This window comes from Atractosteus spatula, chromosome 7, assembly GCF_055471065.1.
Source record: "Atractosteus spatula isolate fAtrSpa1 chromosome 7, fAtrSpa1.hap1, whole genome shotgun sequence".
NCBI classification, from domain to species: domain Eukaryota; kingdom Metazoa; phylum Chordata; class Actinopteri; order Semionotiformes; family Lepisosteidae; genus Atractosteus; species Atractosteus spatula.
In genome coordinates, this window is record NC_142712.1 from 17661588 (window position 1) to 17681898 (window position 20311).

The following is a 20311-nucleotide window of genomic DNA, read 5'->3' on the forward strand; positions in this document are numbered from 1 at the left end:
CCCTGAAAGCGTTATTAGACCCCCCATATTTCTGTCGCGTTCTGATGATGACAGGTCTATCCTTTTTTTTGCCTTCTCGCTTTTTATCATAACCGTTTTTGATATTCCTTTGATTCTAAATTTTGAAAATAATTGAATTTAAATTAAATTAATGCATAAGAAACTTTGATGTGCTGTATCAATGTTATATTGATTTTTAAACGTTCAGGCAGTAAAGTAGGCAGCATACAGGAAGTAAACAAAAATACAGTGACAGGCTTGTCCTGTACCGAAGTTGCCATTGTATAGTGAAGTGAAATGGACCGGTTCGTGTGGTCTAATGGCTTGTTGGAAATGAACGAAACTTTAGTGATTCAGCAGAGAGGAGTCAGGTTGTATGACGGAGATGAGAAGGTACAAACCGCAGCCTTACTTTCATGCTGGATAGACCGAGATCCCCGGATTTAGGCCTAGTATTAAGACCAAAGAGGATCTATGATTGACGAACAATCCTGAGTTGTTTTGTATTTCAATTATTTGATATAAACATTTCGCGGAGCAGCCTACGCACAGTTTTACAGTTAAAGAGTGATTTTGCAAAGGTGAACGTGCTTTGTAAGGAAGTGTGGTCTTTGTGGTGTAGTACTACAATTCAGAACAAAATAATTCGAACACAAAATAAATTAAAGCCTTTGTGCCCCGAATATTAATATTGAATCCAGCTATGTTCAAAATAATGCCATTCTGTTTCCATAGGCACAAAGTCCTAGGCTTGTTAACTAGTTGTTGAAAATGCCTTGCTGTTGAATTGCTCCTGTGCATGCTCTTATTTGCCAGGCTAAGCTTGATGTGGGGACAGCTCTTCTGAGTACACACCGATTAATCTGGAGGGACCAAAAGAATCATGTAAGTCTTTTCCCCCCTATAATACAAAATGGTTGTAATAGAACCGTCATTCCAATGTGAACTACTATGAGTTTTGTGCTTTTCTGGAACTACGTTTCACGGTGCAAAAAAACTCTTAAATGATCACGCTGTATTTCTTTAATTCTCTTGTGTTTCTATAAATAACATTATGAAAAAATAAAAGGCCTCTGCACACGGTGACACTGGTAAAAATGCTACCAGTTGCTTTGCCATTATGAACACATTTCAGTTACTTTTGCAAGTCCACATTAATTTGTTCAGAATTGGCATTTGAGGAAAATTCCACTCTCCTTTGCCTTCTCTTCTCTGCAGGAGTGCTGTATCGCCATACCTCTGTCACAGGTTATATTCTTTGAGGAGCAAGCAGCTGGGATTGGAAAAAGGTAAAGCAGCTGAAGAAGGGAGTCGACTGCCCTTCTGTTGTCGCAGTACTTCTGTTTCCAGTCTTATCCTTTCGTTTCCATTTTTCAATCTCCTTTCTTCTTGCCTCTTTACATTATCCCGCACTGTCCCAGTGACAGAAACAGCTGCAGTCAGTGAATGTCAGGCCACGTTCGTAAAGTGTCTCTCCCCTATCCCGTGTCTACTACATTTAAAAAAAAAACAAAGCATACGTATGTTGGAAGAATAAAAAAAAGCATTTAAAGTACATGAGGTGTTCTCCAGGTGTCAGCCAGACATTTTTGGAGCACCTTTTCTGTAACTTCCAATCAATTTGAAAACAGAGACAACAAACCTGCAGTTCAGAATTCTGAAAAGGAGGCACACTTGATACGATACTTTTGAGTTGTATTAAACAGGCTGACCTAATCTCACAAAGCTTAATGACATGCTGAAAAGAGAAGAAAAGAAGCACGTTTCAGCTGTGGAGCCTTCTTCAGCCTTCATGACACCTGAAGAAGGCTCCACAGCTGAAACGTTGTGCTTCATGTGTTTCTTCTCTTTTCAGCATGGAATAAACCTTTACTTGTACCTTTGCAGCCTACACATACTGACGGAGTTACCCACTTGAGAAAATTAAAAGGTTTTAAAAATGGATTTCCTGCTCCTGCGTGGTTTCAGAAGTGAAAACGTATTTACAGATGAATTGGGCACCAAATTCAATTAGATTTGTATTTCTTCATTCAATGAATTAGAAGTTCTCTCTTCTTTTATAGACTTCCTCTCTTTGCCTGTTTTTTAAATCATAATGTAGTTGCACTCCACACACGTAAGCACAAACTCTGCATTGCAACTGATTTCATTTTCTTCTTTTTGTTCTTGACTTACTAATTGTAACTTCCCATCATATTTTCTCTTGTTTCAATACAGTGCTAAAATAGTAATTCACCTTCACCCTGCATCACCCAATAAGGAGCCGGGACCGTACCAGAACAGCAAGTATTCCCACATAAAACTGTCCTTCAAAGAGCATGGTCAGATTGAGGTAAATCAGCCCTCGAGACTGTAGGAGAGTGAATTGCAACCATAATGCACAGTATATGAACTAGTTGTATTAAACACCTTATATAAGCATCCCCTCTTACTAAGAGCATTTATCAAAAGAAAGAATGGATGAATGTCTTTAAAACTTGTTTTTATTGCAGAATGATTTAATTCGGCTGAATTCTAAAAGAAACATGTTTTCGGAATTACAACTTTTATTTAGTGATTGTGGACAGCACAGTGGAGCAGTGGTTAGCATTGCTGTCTCGCAGTGCTGGGGCCCTGGGTTCAGTTCCAGACCTGGGGTGCTGTATGTGTGGAGTTTGTGTTCTCTCTCTGTGTTTGCGTGGATTTCCTCCAGGTGCTCCAGTTTTCTCCCACAGTCCAAAAACATACTAGTAAAGTAGGCTAATTGGCTTGTGGAAGAATTAGCCTTAGGAGTGTGTGTGTGTGTTTGTGTGTGTGTGTGTGTGTGTTTTTGTGTCTACCCTGCACTGGACTGACATCTCATCTAGGTTCTATCCTGCCATGTGCCTGTTTCCCAAAAACGAGATTTTTGAAACCCAGACTAGACAAAGAAAATATCCCTCAATTCTAACACTGGGGATGCTCGAATTCTAAGTTGCCAATGTGGTCATAGCAGCAACCACACAGTTTCATTTTCCCTGTGAAGTTTTACAGGCGGCTGTCAGAAGAAATGACTCGGAGGCGATGGGAACAGACTCCAGCCTCCCAGGCCATTCCCACTGGTACTGGAACCCAGGTGACCAGATCTCCACATCATGCCTTCACCTGTGGGATGTTAAATGTGACTAGGCAGAGAAACTCACTTGGTCTGCAACCACATGAATATTGTGTCTAGTAGCTTGCTTCTTGGTGTAATAATCACTGATTGAACCAGCAACTTGGAGTTAGTAACTTTCCTGGCAGGGATTTATAATTAAAATTGAAAATAATCTTTTAAAACTAGCATTTTTGTTATTGTAAATCTAGAATGAGTATAGTAATTTCATTTGCATTTGTCAGTGCATTTAGGAGGAAGTAATGCATCATTCGGCCAGCATGTGGTGCTGTTTTTACAGTATTTGGGATGCCAAAAAAAGGTATACTGTAGATTCTGCTCAGATTCTTTTCTGAGAGGTAACATCTTAAAGCTCTAAACTCTCTCCCAGGTTGAGTTAAGGTCTGTGTGTCCATATGTATTTATGTTTGTCTTATATAAAGAATGTGCCATGCAAGATTAAAAAGCATATTGATACATTTTGCATACCAATTATGGTATCCCTGAATTATTGTTAGAACTGTTTTAAGTTAGCACTGGAGTTCTTTGATTTGATTTTGTTTTTTTAATCTTAACTAAACCCAAGTTGAGAGGGCTTGCCTGAATGGTTTTTTTCCCCTCTTTGATGCAGTAAAGGCAGTTTCTCATGCTGTGCCCATGGCCTTGATGGAGACAGACATGCAAGACATTGTTAACGTTTCCTTCCTCGTTCCTTGTTTGGCTTGCAGGCAGGAAGAACCCGGGCTGTTGGAATTGTGGGTATTGAGAGGAAGCTGGAGGAAAAGCGAAAAGAGACGGACAAAAACATTTCAGAGGTGAGGGGCGAGACCCGGGCGGGCGGGCGGGCGGGCGGGCGGGCAGTGTGTGTGTGTGTGTGTGTGTGGGGGGGGGGGGGGGGGGGGGGTTGTTGGTCAAGGTTTGCTGGGAGGAGAGCCTGGATCTGAGATCTGAGGTCATCCATCTGTCTGGCCTGGTCCACTGTGCTTCCTGCTCCACCCCAGACACCCTCCACCGGCCAGCGGGATGCACGCAGTGGGCTGTTCCAATGAAGAGATTTATTACAGTGATAAAGATTATGTGCTCTTTGATTCTGAAAACAATTCCAATTTTTCTTTTCTTTATATGGCAGTATTTATCCCTCAGAAGGGCTTTTTGCTTCTGACCAAAAAATAATAATACACACCCACATGCTGACATGAGACAAAAATATGTTTTTGAATGTAAGTGGTATATGCACAATGCAAAGTAAAACATCCTTTAAAGTAACAAGTAATAGGTTTATTCCATGCTGAAAAAAAGAAGAAAGAGAACACAACGTTTCGGCCGTGGAGCTTTCTTCAGGTGTGAGAGAGACAAGGCAGTAGGCAAAGGTAAAGTCTACTGCCTTGTCTCTCTCACACCTGAAGAAGGCTCCACGGCCGAAACGTTGTGTTCTCTTTCTTCTTTTTTTCAGCATTGAATAAACCTATTACTTGTTCCTTTGCAGCCTACGCATGCTGACGCAGTTACCCATCTGAACTACTATATCCTTTAAAGTAGTTAGGTTATCTTATTTTAACTTCACTTATCTTAATTTCTAATTTTAGTGTTGAAGGAATCCTGAAATATGCACACTTTTAAATAGAGCCCTTAGAAATATGTAGTAGATCTGGAAAGATCTTAAACAGATCTGTTATTAAATGTCTTTAATAACTTTGTTATTATTAACTTTATTTATTAAACTTTGTGTTATCAAACACAAGGTGTACCGCTGAAAGGAGAATGGAAATTACTAAGCTTTGAAACCTGGAGTGATGTTTGTAGTATTTCTTTCACAAAAACAGTACAGAAGTAAATACAACAAATCTGCAATATCAAATGACAAATTTGTTGATAGCTCATCTAAATCAAAATGTCTCTGGGAGTTCATCACACAATATCCACTTTTTCTTTTAGCAGGACCTCTGATTGGCCTTTTCAAACCTTACTGTTAATCCGATAGCTTGCAGTTTTAGTTTACACAATATAATTAATCATGCATACGTTATGTACAGTATACAGAAAAGTTATAACAATGAGAAATTTATGACTCCCCTACAAGCAGATAAATATGAGAACCGCTCTGTTTAACCCTTCTTAAATGTCCAAGATGGGAAGAATAGTTTGCTGTCATTGATAATCTTTCTAATGTTCTTAGCCTCAGTAAGTTTACAGGCCAATTTGTGCACATGGTAGTATCTTGGGCAGACAGTGATTAACATCTCTCAATGTGAGGAACCGCATTTGTGAGGCATCAGGAAAGCAGCTGAGGTCAGGGACTTGTCTCTAAAAAGTTCCTGTTGAAAGCTTCTGTGTCCTGTGAACTTCATTTGTCAGTCAGTAGATCTAAATAATGAAAATAGGCAATGGAATACACCCAGTTGTAAACAATTAGGCTGCAACTCAATCAGCGGTTTCTATGGCAGTTTGAGACAGAAGTACGCACTTCATTGAGCACAGAGATCTCAAAGATAAAATGACAGCTATTTTATAAACATGTAACATATTGTTGAGACTTTGAAATAGATCTAAAAATATACGATGCAAGAATTACTTCACTTTACTTAGTTATTTTGCATTTTTGTACAGCATGTTTTCTAGACACTTTTTCAATGAGTGCTCTCTTTTGTTATACCTATGTAAGCATATATACGTATGCCATATATAAGCATAAATAATGGCAGCATAAACATGTAAGCATAAATAAGTCAGACTCTGTACAACTAAAGGTTTTGATTATGAAAAAGGTACACCTTAACTGTTATTTATTATGTCATGTTAGACCTGTTTTTGTCAGTGTTTTTGTTGGGGTTTTTTTAAAGAACATAGAATATATTTATCTGCAATTCAAATTTTACTTTATACCATATATCCCATGAAAATAATGTGGTGATCTGATCTTCATTGCTACTAATACCAGAGTGCTAATAATTTAGTAAAGCATGTAGGAACTGAAGTTTTCTTTTGATAAAACGTACATATGGTGGCTCCAATTAGTATTGGTCCACCTGCATACAGAGCATGAAAGTGATTCCAAGCACTGGAATAGATAAGTGCTTCAATCAGTCACAAAAATAATATTTTGTTCAGTTATAATAGTAATTTTTTTTATGGCCAGTGGCAAAAACAACAAATATGGTTAGAACAGCAGTTGTGTACTGGGCTCTTTCTTCCTAATAATAATAATGAGAGCAGATATGAACATATCAAAGCCTGTTGCAGCTGTTTGTGGCAGATTGCACCACGGGAATGGAGTCTATGAAATGAGGCTGGCTCTTAGCATCAGTTTTGGTTTCATTGATGGATGATAGATTTTCTTTTTCTGGTGCTCTAGCGTTTTCCCAAAGGCTTCCTGCCTGTGCTGTGTGTGGCTGATAAGAACAGAGCAGTGCAGCCCATTGTTTATCAGAGGAAGTTCCTGCTAGGTGTGTGTGTGCACTGGCCTTTTGTTCCCAGTCTCACCCCTCATGGACAGACCGGAGTTTGAATAATGTTAAAAGCTTTGAACCCTCAATTCAACAAGAATTGTACCCAGGACTTGTTTTAGCTTCTTCCCATGTTACTGAGACTCCAGTTATTGAGGTCTTTGACTTTCGGTGGTCCGAAAGTGTCTTGGAAATTTCTCACCCAGGGCCGTACACTGTGTATAAACCCAACGTGTGTCTGCTGGGAAATAAATGATCTTGTAATCCTCAGAAGAAGATGGCAAGGTTATTATTTTAATTTGTCCCTTTGTAAAGAATTAGACACCATCTTTATTAAGATACTAAAATGGTTTCCACTTTAAAAACCCAACTGGCTTGCACTGTCTTTTCAAGTTGCATTGTCAATTCTTTGTCACTTGTATCTTGCCTATTTTACAGGTTGTTTTTTTCAATCCCACTGATTTCAGTTCAGTATTGTATGTAGTTCTGTGGTTTGATAGGGTGCACCTGGCATATACAATGAGTGTAGAAATTAGTAAACAAACACTGCATCAGAAGACTGCTGGTAAAGAAGAGCCTCTACTTCTCGTTTTCTATGCCCTTCCACATGTGTCTCCTGGTTCATGTTTCACTGTAAGCTTCTGAAAATGTTCACTGGGTGGATTGTATTTAATAGTCATGGATGACTGTTACATGTTGTCTGTGAGAAGTTGGGGTTCAGGCCTCAAGTGAGGCCATTTGAGCACCTCTGAGATCAATTGTGTAGACATCCAATCGTCATTATCATGTGACCATGTGACTTTCTGTTACTGCTTTGTGCTTGCAGAGGAGCAGAACATCCCCAAGGTGGCATTTGTAAGCTAGGGAGTGACATTGATATTACTGAGGCTGATATTGATGCTTGAGGGTGTATTACTCGATACTGTTATTGTGCAGTTATATGACTCCTTGTTGGATGAGAATAAAACTACAGTTGTGGTCTCCTGTGTTTTATTGGAATAAATAACCCCATTAATATTTAACATTTAGCAACCATATCACTCTGCAGCTCACAACTGGCAACCCACTGAAGCTAAGCAGGTGTGAGCCTGGGAAAAACTAAGGTTGCTGCTGGAAGAGGTGTTAGTGGGGCCAGCAGGGGGCGATCACCCTGCAGTCCATGTGGGTCCTAATGCCCCACTATAGTGACAGGGACACTCTACTGTAAACAGGCACCATCCTTCGAATGAGACGTAAAACCGAGGTCCTGACTCTCTGTGGTCATTAAAAATCCCAGGGCGTTTCTCAAAAAGAGTAGGGGTGTAACCCTGGTGTCCTGGCCAAATTTCCCATTGGCCCTTACCAATCATGGCTTCCTAACAATCCTCATCTATAAATTGGCTTCATTACTCTGCTCTCCTCCCCACCGATAGCTGATGTGTGGTGAGCGTTCTTGCGCACTATGGCTGCCGTCGCATCATCCAGGTGGGGGCTGCACATTGGTGGTGGTGGAGGGGAGTCCCCATTACCTGTTAAGCACTTTGAGTGGAGTGTCCAGAAAAGCGCTATATACGTGTAAGCAATTATTAATTATCATTATTACATTTGTCTGACGATCTCATTATTACCATTAATGGTCATGCAGCACCAAATACATGATCTATAAATATATATATAATAAAATAAATATTCTTTTAGTTATATGATGTTCCATAGCTTTTTGTGGGTAGTATTTCTTTTTCCAAGTCATGCGTTTGTGGTATTAATGATAAGGATATTATGCGTTTATTCTCATTTTGTAAAATCCTACGATGCATTAGTACAAAGGGTGACAATATAAAAGAGGTTGCACTGTAATCTCTTATGCAGGCTGACTTTCTGTACCTGGTTAATGACATTTACTGTATATTCTGTAAGGGATTTTTTAATTTATTTAATTAAAAAATAGATTTTTAGATTAATAAATGTGACAGAAAAACAATAAGTTTGTTATTTTGGAACTGGATTTCAAGTTTCTCATTTCTTTCCAACAGGCTTTTGAAGATCTCAGCAAGCTTATGGAAAAGGTAATATTTGATATGTCAACTGTATATGATTATCCTTATCATGTGATGGTGCATTACAGAGTTAAATTGTTCTTCTTTTCCTCAGGCAAAAGAAATGGTAGAGTTATCCAAATCCATAGCTAACAAAATCAAAGAAAAACAAGGGGACATCACAGAAGATGAGGTAAGCATTGTTTTTGATTGACTTTTTTAGTCCATGAAGGAAATTCTGGGTCATGGTGGGTTTATTTAGTTTGTCCTTCACAGTTCACAATATCAGAGGACAAAATTATTTAAAAGTATGCTTAGGGAGCTAAGTATTTAACAAATATTTTTACTGCAAAATGAAGGCTTTTGAAACTCAAACCCATAAATGAAAGGAAATTTTAGGGGACCTTGGTGAATGGTGCCCCATATTCATTTTCTGTAATAGCACTCAGTTTATTTGACAATGCAGTTTAACCTCTGCAGTACAGCTCCTCATACTGTAGGTGCCTTTGAGAAGTCTTTTAAAAAGCAGAAAGGTCTTTTTATATTAACAATGACAGTTATTATGATAGTCAAACAATAAAAAATGTTAAAGAAAATACAATTTTGAAAATACGAAGCTGACTTGTCATTTATGTTTCTGCTCCAGTGGGGAAATTCTGTATAGTTAAGAGCCTGAGCCTGGCAGAGCAGAATGTAGTAATTACATTGTTAGGGACCTCTTCTTCTGTGAAATACTCTGTGTTCTCCAGGCGTGAAAAAGCCTGTTGCTTTATAAACATAAGCATCTTAACTGTATTGGATTAGAGTCTCTTTGCCAACACATGGACTGTTAAGCCTGCTTGGCAGGACTATTAGCAGTGGCTTTGAACAAGTCTCTCAGAACATTTAAGAACCATCTATTCCTATTTAAATCTTTCTCCTGCCTTACCTATAATCCTAAATGCTCATGAGGAAATCTACTTTTTGAATGATATTTTATTACATTTTTTTAAAAGAGTGTGTTTTGCCATTTTTTGTGTGACAGAGATTAAATTGTACATTTCTTTAAATCACCATTTCGAATTGAGGTTATCTGTCACTTGGTAAGGTTTTGTGCTTATTATATTTACAGTATATCCTACACACACGAGCATTTAAGTCTCAAATGTCAAAAACCAAAGAGCAGCAAAGCGATATTATTCTTACCTTTGTGCTTTTCAGCAAGTTCAGATGAAGAATCATGCAATAAAATACTCAAAATGTAAATTAAAAGTTGTCTTAAAGATTCATAGATCTCTTGAATATTCTAATGCTTGTGTTAAACCCACTGGTTAAACTGAATCCCGTGCTTATTGCTATCCTGACTCTTCCCAACAGACTATCCGATTTAAATCTTATCTATTGAGTATGGGCATAGCAAACCCAGTCACCAGGGAAACCCATGGCTCTGGGACACATTACCACATGCAGCTAGCCAAACAGCTGGGAGACATGCTGCTGGTCCCTCTGCAGGTATGAAGCCCTCATTATATTCCATCTGCTACCAGTGTATTTCTGCGCCAATCCAGTTTGTTTTTTCCATTTGGAACACAGATGTCCAGCTTCACTTCACAGCTGCAAGCCCCATATCAGTGAGTGCTCTTATTTCGCTTATTTTCCTTTGAGTGGTTTAATCTATGAATTTGATCATGAGGAGACAATGAGCGAATTGAAGGGTGGGGTGATGACATCTGTCTGAGCAGCTTGAGCATTGAATTTCAACACTGAGCAATGTTCTGTGGCCTCCACAGTCTAACCAGGTCCCCCTTTTTAACGGCAAGTTTCTACCTGTGAACATTTCTAGCTGATGAGGCCTGGCGACCTATGCTCGTGTGCAGTGAGGTCCATATAGCTTTACAACTAAGTGTTCTGGAGACATTTAAGGATGGCTGCCTCTGTCTGCTCTCATCAGCAGAGCTTTCTCTGACACACTGACATAGCCTTTTCTCCCTGTGCGATGCTATTTGCTTTTGAATGCCAAGTCAGTTTCACTGCTATTGACATTAGTGTATTTGGCCATAAAAAGGAGTATTTTTTTTCTTTTTTAAAGGAGAGAGGAGGCATGGTGGCTTTGACTGAAGTTTATTGTTTAGTCAATCGAGCCCGTGGGATGGAGGTAAGATTGGGACCACCCAGTCCTCTTATTTTTAATGTGTGCTCCTTTTCTTAATCTGTTGCTTTGACTCAGTTTTTTTTTTCCATTCCCTTTCTCCATACATGAAAAATAGATGTCCAGTTTCATGTTGGCGCATGCCAGACAAAATAATGAACATTGCCTTTGGCATTGGCATTTCACTTCTTGACTGATAAAGGTCATATGGGCTCTGACCCAGATCTAATTCTCTTCTGCCAGCGCAAATCATCCAGGCTTCTCTAGGAGAATGGATTGGCTAATTACCTTTCTAATTAGAGTGGCAGTATAATCAGACATGACTGTGATCACACTTGACCCTGGTTTAAGCAGCTTGGAATTAGGAAAGGCAGAAGAAGCCATCTGGATGGCTGTGAGGGAGTGATGAGGGTTTCAAGACCACTTGGTCTTCCATTCACTTGGCCCGGAAGTGGGGATATGGGATTATTGTACTTTATCTAAAAATTTCTGGTGCATAATATAATACAGAGAAATATTGGATGACCCTCTTAAGGATAGATTGTTGTTATTTACCTTTGGAGTAATTTAATCTTGACAGAATATCAAACAATTTGTCTCTTTATCTGATTTTAGGTATTTAGGCACTTTACTGTGTTTAATCTGAATGCCAGTAAGGGTAGCACATTGTTTCTTTGCCACAATGTCTGCCTATTTTCTGATGCACTATTACTCTTCAGTGATATGCTGTATATCATGTCAAATCTGTTTTCTAGAGCTCTGGCAGTTTTAGATAAATACTTTTTTGTGAATATATCATTATACTCACAAGTGGTCCCACCAGGAAACTGCCCCAGCGCGCACTGCACACAGTATTTCAGCAGCGAGCACAACGTGTGCTGGTACGATTTAATATTAAACAGGATGAATATGGCATGATTGAAAATGTTCTGCTGCTATTAACCATAAAAGCAATTTGGATGCAGGACTTGGATGCTTTAAATAACACACTCATCTCTCCATTTTCCGGTTATCTGTTTTATTTTAAAAAAATAAAAGCTAGAAAGATTAGAAAAAGGTTAGAAAATCTGAATAAAACAGCATGTTGAAAAAGTCTTTAATCTTGATGCAGGAGAATACAAATCTGATTACAAAGAGAGATACTAAATGAGGATGTGACCGAGGGAATTTCACAAGGTCCCAGGGAGATCAACTTCTTTCATCACTGAAAAAGATGAGAAGGGAACAACATTGGATTCCTTAAATGCTGTACCAGTTGATTAACTTATGAGAGAAAATTGCTCGTTTTTCTACTTCTCATGGACTCATGTCTATCAGGGGCTTAACAAAATCTCTTGTTATTTTGTACACGTCACATTTTACTGAAAAGTGCTCCCCCACACAGCCCAACGTACCGAAAAACGAGTAAGATACCCATGGTTTATTAATGTGATATTCATATATCACAATCATATTAATGTGATCCATGTTTGTTTTATGGGCTGCATGTTCTTATACAAACTAATCAAGTGAAAGAGAAAATTCTATATATATAATATCATCTAAGTATATCTTTGCCTATTTACATCGAAGCAAGCTAGCTACTCAAAAGAATCCTATACCTGGTGTTGGTTTATATATTCTAATGTGTAAAAGCAAAAATTGCTCATACTTCTGTTTAACAAGTGTGTTATCTGATTCCATGCTTTTTTAGGACTTTTCTTATGTTTTAAACAATTGCAAATATATGTCAAATGTTGGGAAAATTCAAAAGCTTGTTACAGTTTTATATTGTGAGTCACTATTAGGATTGAGAGGGCAAGGAGGGGAGCATTCTGAGTTATGAACAAGGCCTTCTGTTGCATCAATAGCGATGTGATTGGTCTGTGGATGTTATCCCTGTACAGGAATGTGTAGGGAAATCCTGAAAGTCTGAAGAACTCACTTTGAGGGGTTTCTAGATAGACCTGGGCGGATGAGATTCTGGAACAAAAGAATCCCATAAGCAGCCATCTTGGCCTGCGCTAATTGCGTTTTCCTGTCTCAGGAAAGCTCTCCGGACATCGGCACTGTCCTGTTGTGATCTCTGCAGTGCACACACTTGTCATGGCTTTTTGTGCGTGTTTCCTTTCAGTTGCTGTCCCCGGAGGATTTGGTAAATGCCTGCAAAATGTTTGAGTCCCTGAAGCTGCCTTTGAGGTGAGTGTACTGTCTGAGAACAAGGTGGCTACTGACTAATGCCAGCAGCCTGAGTGAATTCCATTGATAGCTTCCATTTCCACATCCTGTTTTGTTAAGACACTTCTGGTTTTAAGTCTTTTATAAAATAAATGGGCAGATGTTCAAAGAATTTGTCTAGTTTTAGAAAGCCCAGTTTTAGTACTTTCTGGTGAGGATTTTTTATATCCATTTGTTATGAGAATGGTACTTTGTCTGCATCCCAAAATGCAACATTGCATGGAAGTGTGCCAGACTTCATTTTGTCATGTCAAGCTGACTGAGAAATAGGCAGTAATTGAAGGACAGACTCATAGCTTCAGACAATTAGCCACAATATTTGTGAAGAACTATTGGAAATTCCATAGCTAGTCACTACATTTTTACCTTTTTAGTAAATAGTCTCATACAATACTATATATCTACTATAATATTCAGACAACACCTGCGGTCTCATTCTTAGGTGTGGTCTTGAATGTCAGGCTGGCAGTGCTATTTGTTCTTCTATTTTGCTTAGTGATCTCACTCTATACTGTTTCAAATTTTACTGTTTTTTTTTTTTTGCTCAGCACAGTGCTTGCTTTGCTCTGCCAGGTTGTGCAAGTTGTATTTTTCATTTTGTTAGGTTGTTGTGTGTGAACAATATACTCACTGGATTGATGTGTATTGTTGAAGGACAAGAAAACTTCATAGACAGTGTATATAGATTGTGAGTCAGCCTGGATAAGGGCAAGAAAAAGTTTGTGAACCCTTTGGAATTACCTGGATTTCTGCATTAATTACTCATAAAAATGTGGTCTGATCTTCAACTAAGTCACAATAATAGACAAACACAATCTGCTTAAACTAATAACACACAAACAATTGTACTTCTTGTCAGAACTGAACACATCGTTTAAGCATTGACAGTCTAGGTTGGAAAAAGTATGTGAACCTCTAGGCTAATGACTTCTACAAAAGCTAATTGGAGTCAGGTGTTCCAATCAATGAGATGACATTGGTGGTGTGGGTTGGAGGTGCCCTGCCCTATAAAAAAGACACGCAAAGGTTGATTACTGACAGAGTCTGCTCTTATCAAGAAAGAGCTGTTCGTGTGAACCATGCCATGATCAAAAGAAATATCAGAGGAGCTTAGAAAAAGAATTGTAGAGATCCATAAAGCTGGAAAAGGCTACAGAAACATTTCCAAAGGCCTGGGTGTTCATCAATCCACAGTAAGACAAATTGTCGACAAATGGAGGAAATTCAGTACGGTTGCTACTCTCCCTAGGAGTGGGCGTCCTGCAAAGATCACGGCAAGAGCGCAGTGTGCAATGCTGAAGGAGGTGAAAAAGAACCCTAGGGTAACAGCAAAGGACCTGCAGAAATCTCTTGAACCTGCCAAAGTCTCTGTTCATGTGTCCACTATAAAAAAAAAAACACTGAACAAGAATGGTGTTAATGGAAGGACACCACAGAAGAAAACACTGCTCTCCAAAAAAACGTTGCTACATGTCTCAAGTTTGCAAAAGACCACTTGGATGTTCCACAACGCTTCTGGGACAGTGCTCTGTGGACGGATGAGACAAAAGTTGAACTCTTTGGCAGAAAAGCACAACGCTATGTTTGGAGGAAAAAAGCACTGCACACTGTAGCGGCGAGGCTTAATAATAAGGCAGAATTAAGTGTTTCTGAGCTTCCCAAATGAGGCCCCATTTCTCTGTTCATCTCTGTGGTGCAGCCACAGAGAGACCATTAGTGCAGGGTGATTTAAGGTCCTAGGACAGCTCCCAAAGTGGGATGCACTTAGCTAAGTCTGGCTATCATGATCAATGGTCATCCATTGGCGCCTATCAGTCTAGGGAGTGCCGAATGGACATCTGGACTGCATTACTAAGTGTCAGGACTAAGTGACTCATATCTCACCGTGGTCAACCAATCAGGGACTGGTAGGGCCGAGTAACCCACGTGGGACTCTGATGCCCATGGAACTTTCAGCCAATGAATGAGCTGAAGTTCCTCCAGGTAAAAACAGGCAACACAGAGAGCCTGAGAGATTCAGATTCGGGAGATTCAGTAAGATTCTGGAGAGGATTCTGTGGACTGTTCTAAAGGGAATTCAAAGGAGAATTCCAGGGCAGGACGGCCCAGGAGCAGAAGGCTCCCAAGGGCAGGACATTCTCGCAGCGCGCCTCCTGACCATCCTGAGACTCAGCCCGGACAACCACGGAACGGCCAGTGTGTCCGAGTGCCAGAACTTTCCTTTGTTCTAAGAGTCTAGAGTGGAGGTTGCCAGAGAGTAACCAGCAGCAGGCCTCGTGAACAGGTCGGAACTGTGGAAAGCTGAATCACTATTCAGAACTAGCTCTTCATCAGGAACGACCCGGTCCTCTTCCTAACCTGCTGGGACTCACAGTCATCTTTTCTCCTGTGCACAAACTTTGCTAGTTAAAGCCAACACTAACTAGCCGGTCAGTGAGCATCAGCAGCGCACCGTCACAAGCCGCACAGCACAGCCTGGCACACAGCCAGAGAGCGCGGATTGGACAGCAACAGCCTGCAACTGTTTCTTTGTGCCCGCAGGAGATCTGAATCCCCAGAGATTGGATGAGTATTCAACTTCACTGCATTACAGCTCGAGAATTCAATTGTTATCCCAACCAGTTGATATCAATTTAATTCCTAAGAGTTATGTACTTGTTTTGAGTATCTAATGTAGAAGTTATAACCAAGTTCATTTACGAAACGGTCTTAATGAATGATATACTGAACGTATGTCCTCTTGATATATGTAACTCTTTGTAACTGATTGAATATATACCTTTTGTATTCTGATAACCCTCTCGATAAGATCTGTTAGGTTTACATGCATATTCTATGTATTAATAAATGTATCCTCGTGTATTAGTACCTGTGTGTGTGCGTTGTTTGAGTTATGTCGCATGGTTGGATTCTAAAGCCATCAAAAGAATCAACTTTGTGATTTACTGCTACAATTGATAATTGTCTCAGTAAATGCCCAAACCCTACAGAACTGGTGCCTTCAGAGAGCCACAACGTTACATATTTGGCGTCCCTGAACGGCTATGAAACATTACAACACCAACACCAAAACCTCATCCCAACCGTGAAGCATGTGTTGGGAGCATCATGGTTTGGGGCTGCTTTGCTGCCTCAGGGCCTGTACAGCTTGCTATCATAGAGGGAACAATGAATTCAAAATTGTCTCAAGACATCTTACAGGAGAATGTCAGGGTAGCGGTCCGGCACCTGAAGCTTAATAGACGTTGGGTGATGCAACAAGACATTGACCCGAAACACAGGATTAAATCAACAACAGAATGGTTTAAACAGAAAACAAATTGTGTTCTGGGATGGCCAAGTCAGAGTCCAGACCTCAGCCCAATTGAGGTGCTGTGGCATGACCTGAAGAGAGCTGTTTACATAAGGAGTCCCAGAAATATTAATGAACTGAAACAGTTTTTTTAATGAGGAATGGTCTACAATTCCTCCTAACCATTGTGCAAGTCTCGTCAGCAGCTACAGGAAACGTTTGGTGGAGGTTATTGCTGCTAAAGGAGGTTCTACCAGTTGCTAAATACAAGGGTTAACATACTTTTTCCAACCTGGACAGTGAATGTTTAAACAATGCATTCAATATTGACAAGAAGAAATACAATTGTTTGTGTGTTCTTAGTTTAAGCAGATTGTGTTTGTCTATTATTGTGACTTAGTTAAAAAGTAGATAACATTTTTTATGAGTAATTAATGCAGAAATCCAGGTAATTCCAAAGGGTTCACAAACTTTTTCTTGCAACTGTATGTGTTTTACAAAGGCGTATTTGTACGAACACCTATCAGGCGTAAGCAGGTGTATTTAAAGTATAAACACTCATTAGGAATTTTGGGAAACAATAGTAATGAGCCTCCACAGTTTCAGGATGGTAACATGAAGAATGGTCTAAACAGAATTAATTTTGCTTCACATATGTAATCAAGGTTAACAGCCAGTATTTTTCTAATATAAAGTGGCAGGAAGTGACTGTGTGAGTTGTGAAATCAAATAGAATTCAACAACAGTTGCTCTTAGGGTCTTACCTACATGTATATTGTCCCACTGTGTCATATTTTAAATGCCGTGGTAATCGGGAGGAAATAAATAGTATATGGTTTCGCATTCTTGTGTTCTAGGTTACGAGTTTTTGATAGTGGTGTTATGGTTGTTCAGCTACAGTCCCATAGTGAAGAAGAAATGATTGCTTCAGCACTTGATAATGTAAGCTTTTTATTTGCCTTACAATTTCAGGTTAAGTGATCTGTTCTATAAATTCATGAAAAACACATCAGACTACACAGTGAGATTTAATAAAGGTTGTGTAGTTTCCTGTACAACTTTTCGGTGCCCAGAGGTTCCAAATAGCTTTCAGCTAGACACCATGCATGAGCGGACTAGGAATGCCTATGGGATTGAATATTATAACCAGATGTTGATCTGGAAGACAAATACATCTTTTATGGAGAATGTCTGATTGCAATTTTCCATCAGATGCAGGTCCATAGCACATGTGCTTCCAAAAGCTAAACCTCCAAAATAATCCAAACAGCCATTACTTTAACATTTTATATATTTTTCTAAAATTCTTCATTCATAACAATGAAATAATAGAAGCAACTAATTATTGTGGAAATCTCAAAGCAAGGCCTTTGTGTGCCAAATTGGATTAACAGAAAGGAAGTGTAATCTGTTAATTTTGTTTTTATGTTCTAATGAAAACTGTTACAATGATAAATATTCAGTTTTCTTTTCTGCAGGTGACTGAAAAAGGCTCTCTGACCTCAGAAGAGTTTGCAAAACTTCTAGGACTCTCAGTTCTTCTTGCAAAAGAGAGGTATTGGTATACAGTATTAGCAATAAAATGATATAAAATACAGTATGTGAAAACTGTTAAAGAAGGAGGTATTTCCTTCTTTCTGATCTGTGGTTTATTAATGTCTTAGCAACCCTGAACTGATTACCATTTCCCTTCTGAAATATAAAGAAGTAGCAAATATAAATAATATATACTGTAAATCTATACCAATGTAATATCACTTCAACATATTATTTTTTTCTGAGAAGTCTATCTTCTCAAGCAGAACGTGTGAACTGTCTGCTTTTATCTTACCTTTTTATACAGTAGAGAAGTACTGGGAATAAGTGCATTTTACTTTTGGCAAACAAAGGTATTTTAATTTCTCACAAAGCAGATACTTAGACTGAGCAAAGACCTCACAACGTGCATGGAGAGTTTTTGTTCAGTTTTCCATAACCCATAGCCAAAAAAGTACAAAACAAAACATCTGCTGTAAACACACTTACGTTTTACATCCGTTAAAAGAGGACCTATTTTTTATTTCTTATGGATTTTGTCTCCTTTTTGTAGTATTTCTTTTTTGTGCATAGGTTTTGCATTCAACAAACCTGAAGCCAGTGGCAGAGGTCAGCTGTAAATGTATTTAGAGTAACACTGCAGGGTGAGGTTAGAGTTTGGTGTACACATCACATTACACCACACATTCAAAGCATTACTGTGTTTGTAACTGTCAAAAAGTAGCTGGAATTGTTATATGAACAGTCATTTAGTTACCTTATTAAATTAGATTTAGCTGGCATCCCAAGGTTATATTGTGAATATAAAGCAATAAAGACAATATTTGTGCATTTTTTCTTTTTTTCTGTTTGCAGGCTGCTTCTTGCTGAGAAGATGGGACACCTTTGCAGAGATGATTCTGTGGAGGGCTTGCGATTTTATCCCAACTTGTTCTAACAGATAAAAAGAGACAATGCCAGTATAAAGAATATCTCAGATACTTGGTACTTGAAAAGTTTTGCTCCAATGGACCATAGCCTGTACTTTATGTTCAGGGTGGGTAAAGCCCTCTGTGAGTGTGGCAAGACTGAGTTATGAAAACACACCGACCTGCCTGTCGCCTCTGTCAAGGATGGCAAGCTTCAGCTCTTCACGTCGAAATTGGATTGAATGAGCTTTATTTGTGATTTAAAACCTGGACTCCATTGCTCTTCAGTTCTTTAAGAATAAATAGTTGGCTGGTCTGCACATTGTTAGACTTTTACCCTTTGTGTAATGTGACTTGATTTTACTCTTATTTAGCAGTCTACATAGAGAAGATAGTGTGAATGGTCATTGTTTTTGTATTAGTCAGGCTACCTTGCATGTAGCATTTTTCAGTGATATTATCCCTGATTTTGGAGTTACAACATCCTGTACACAAGCCCTAGTGAACATTTTAAGTGAAATTTCCTTAGTTACTGGATTGAACCTATGTTAGACTATATAGTTTTTCAAAGAATGTAACTTGAAAAAAGACCACCTTCACCTGCCTTGACCCTACAGAAAGCAGCATGACTTTATCTTGTTTTGTTAACACTCCCCTGACACTCCCAAGTGTTCCCTCAAATCTTCAATGTCAGTGGGCTGTTCCATTTGCCCTTTCCAATACATTTTCCATTAAAAAGTGTTTATAAGGCTGGGGAGGGATTTGCTTTTTCAGGGCTATCCTTTCAACTTCTCCAAATGTGTACAGCAACATATACTTTTGTTGGTGACTTTAATTTTTAACATTCATATTGATATGTCTTTCCAGTTGTTGTTTGTTTAAACCTATTTACCACCCATATTGCATTAAATTTCCATTCAAATTCTGAACAATCAAGCAAATTATGGAGGAGGCCTGTTGGATAGTGGCAGATTAAATAACCTGGACAAAATGATTAATCTGTATTTCATATTCTATGTCAACGTACATAAAAGTACTCTTTCCCATCCTGTATTAGTAGATTCGGTTTAATGATTCAAGAAAGAAACATTGCAGTGTTCGTACAAAAAAAATAATTTTTAATCTGTCTTTGTAGCAGAACAAAACATGTGGAAATGATAATAGTGGATGATGTCATTGTTGCTATAACTGACCCCCGTCGTATTTTTCGGATATTCTATATCGGATATAAAAATGCAAAGGGACATTTCTTTATTTTGAGCATCATTTAGTAGAAGTTAAGCAGTGGTTTTAAAAAGACCTTGAATTCCATTTGGTTTTGAGCTTTCGCCTTAATTTATATAGAAACATACTTAAGTGAAAATGCAAAGTGCAATATTGTCGTAATACTCTGGTACTAACTAACGCCGGGACGAACAAAAGCTTAAAGCAACTACTGGATACATCAAAAAAGCAGGGAAAAACAGGTCGTCCTAGCTTTAAAATCAAACTGACGATTTAAAATTGAAAGATGTTCTGTACGTTTAGCCTATTCAGGTTATCCCGTATTATCAGAATATATGATTACACTGCCATTAGACTGACCCAGTTGATTAAATCAAAATTAAGAAATACGGGACCTCCAACGCAGCAGTCTCCTTCGAGGAGTAAATGATTCTCG

The 20311-nt window shown here is 38.8% G+C and overlaps 1 protein-coding gene across 1 annotated transcript; it reads left to right on the top strand.

Annotated features, from left to right (window-relative positions):
- The first annotated feature begins 205 nt into the window (after positions 1 to 205).
- On the top strand, positions 206 to 19642 carry vps36 (vacuolar protein sorting 36 homolog). The gene is made up of 14 exons (XM_088921767.1): positions 206 to 393; positions 817 to 885; positions 1219 to 1289; positions 2218 to 2332; positions 3005 to 3094; positions 3841 to 3927; positions 8568 to 8600; positions 8686 to 8763; positions 9927 to 10061; positions 10639 to 10704; positions 12812 to 12876; positions 17065 to 17149; positions 17686 to 17762; positions 18599 to 19642. Exons 1-14 carry the CDS (start codon positions 298 to 300, stop codon positions 18678 to 18680), a joined length of 1149 nt encoding a protein of 382 aa, XP_088777893.1. The 5' UTR covers positions 206 to 297; the 3' UTR covers positions 18681 to 19642.
- Positions 19643 to 20311: the final 669 nt, after the last annotated feature.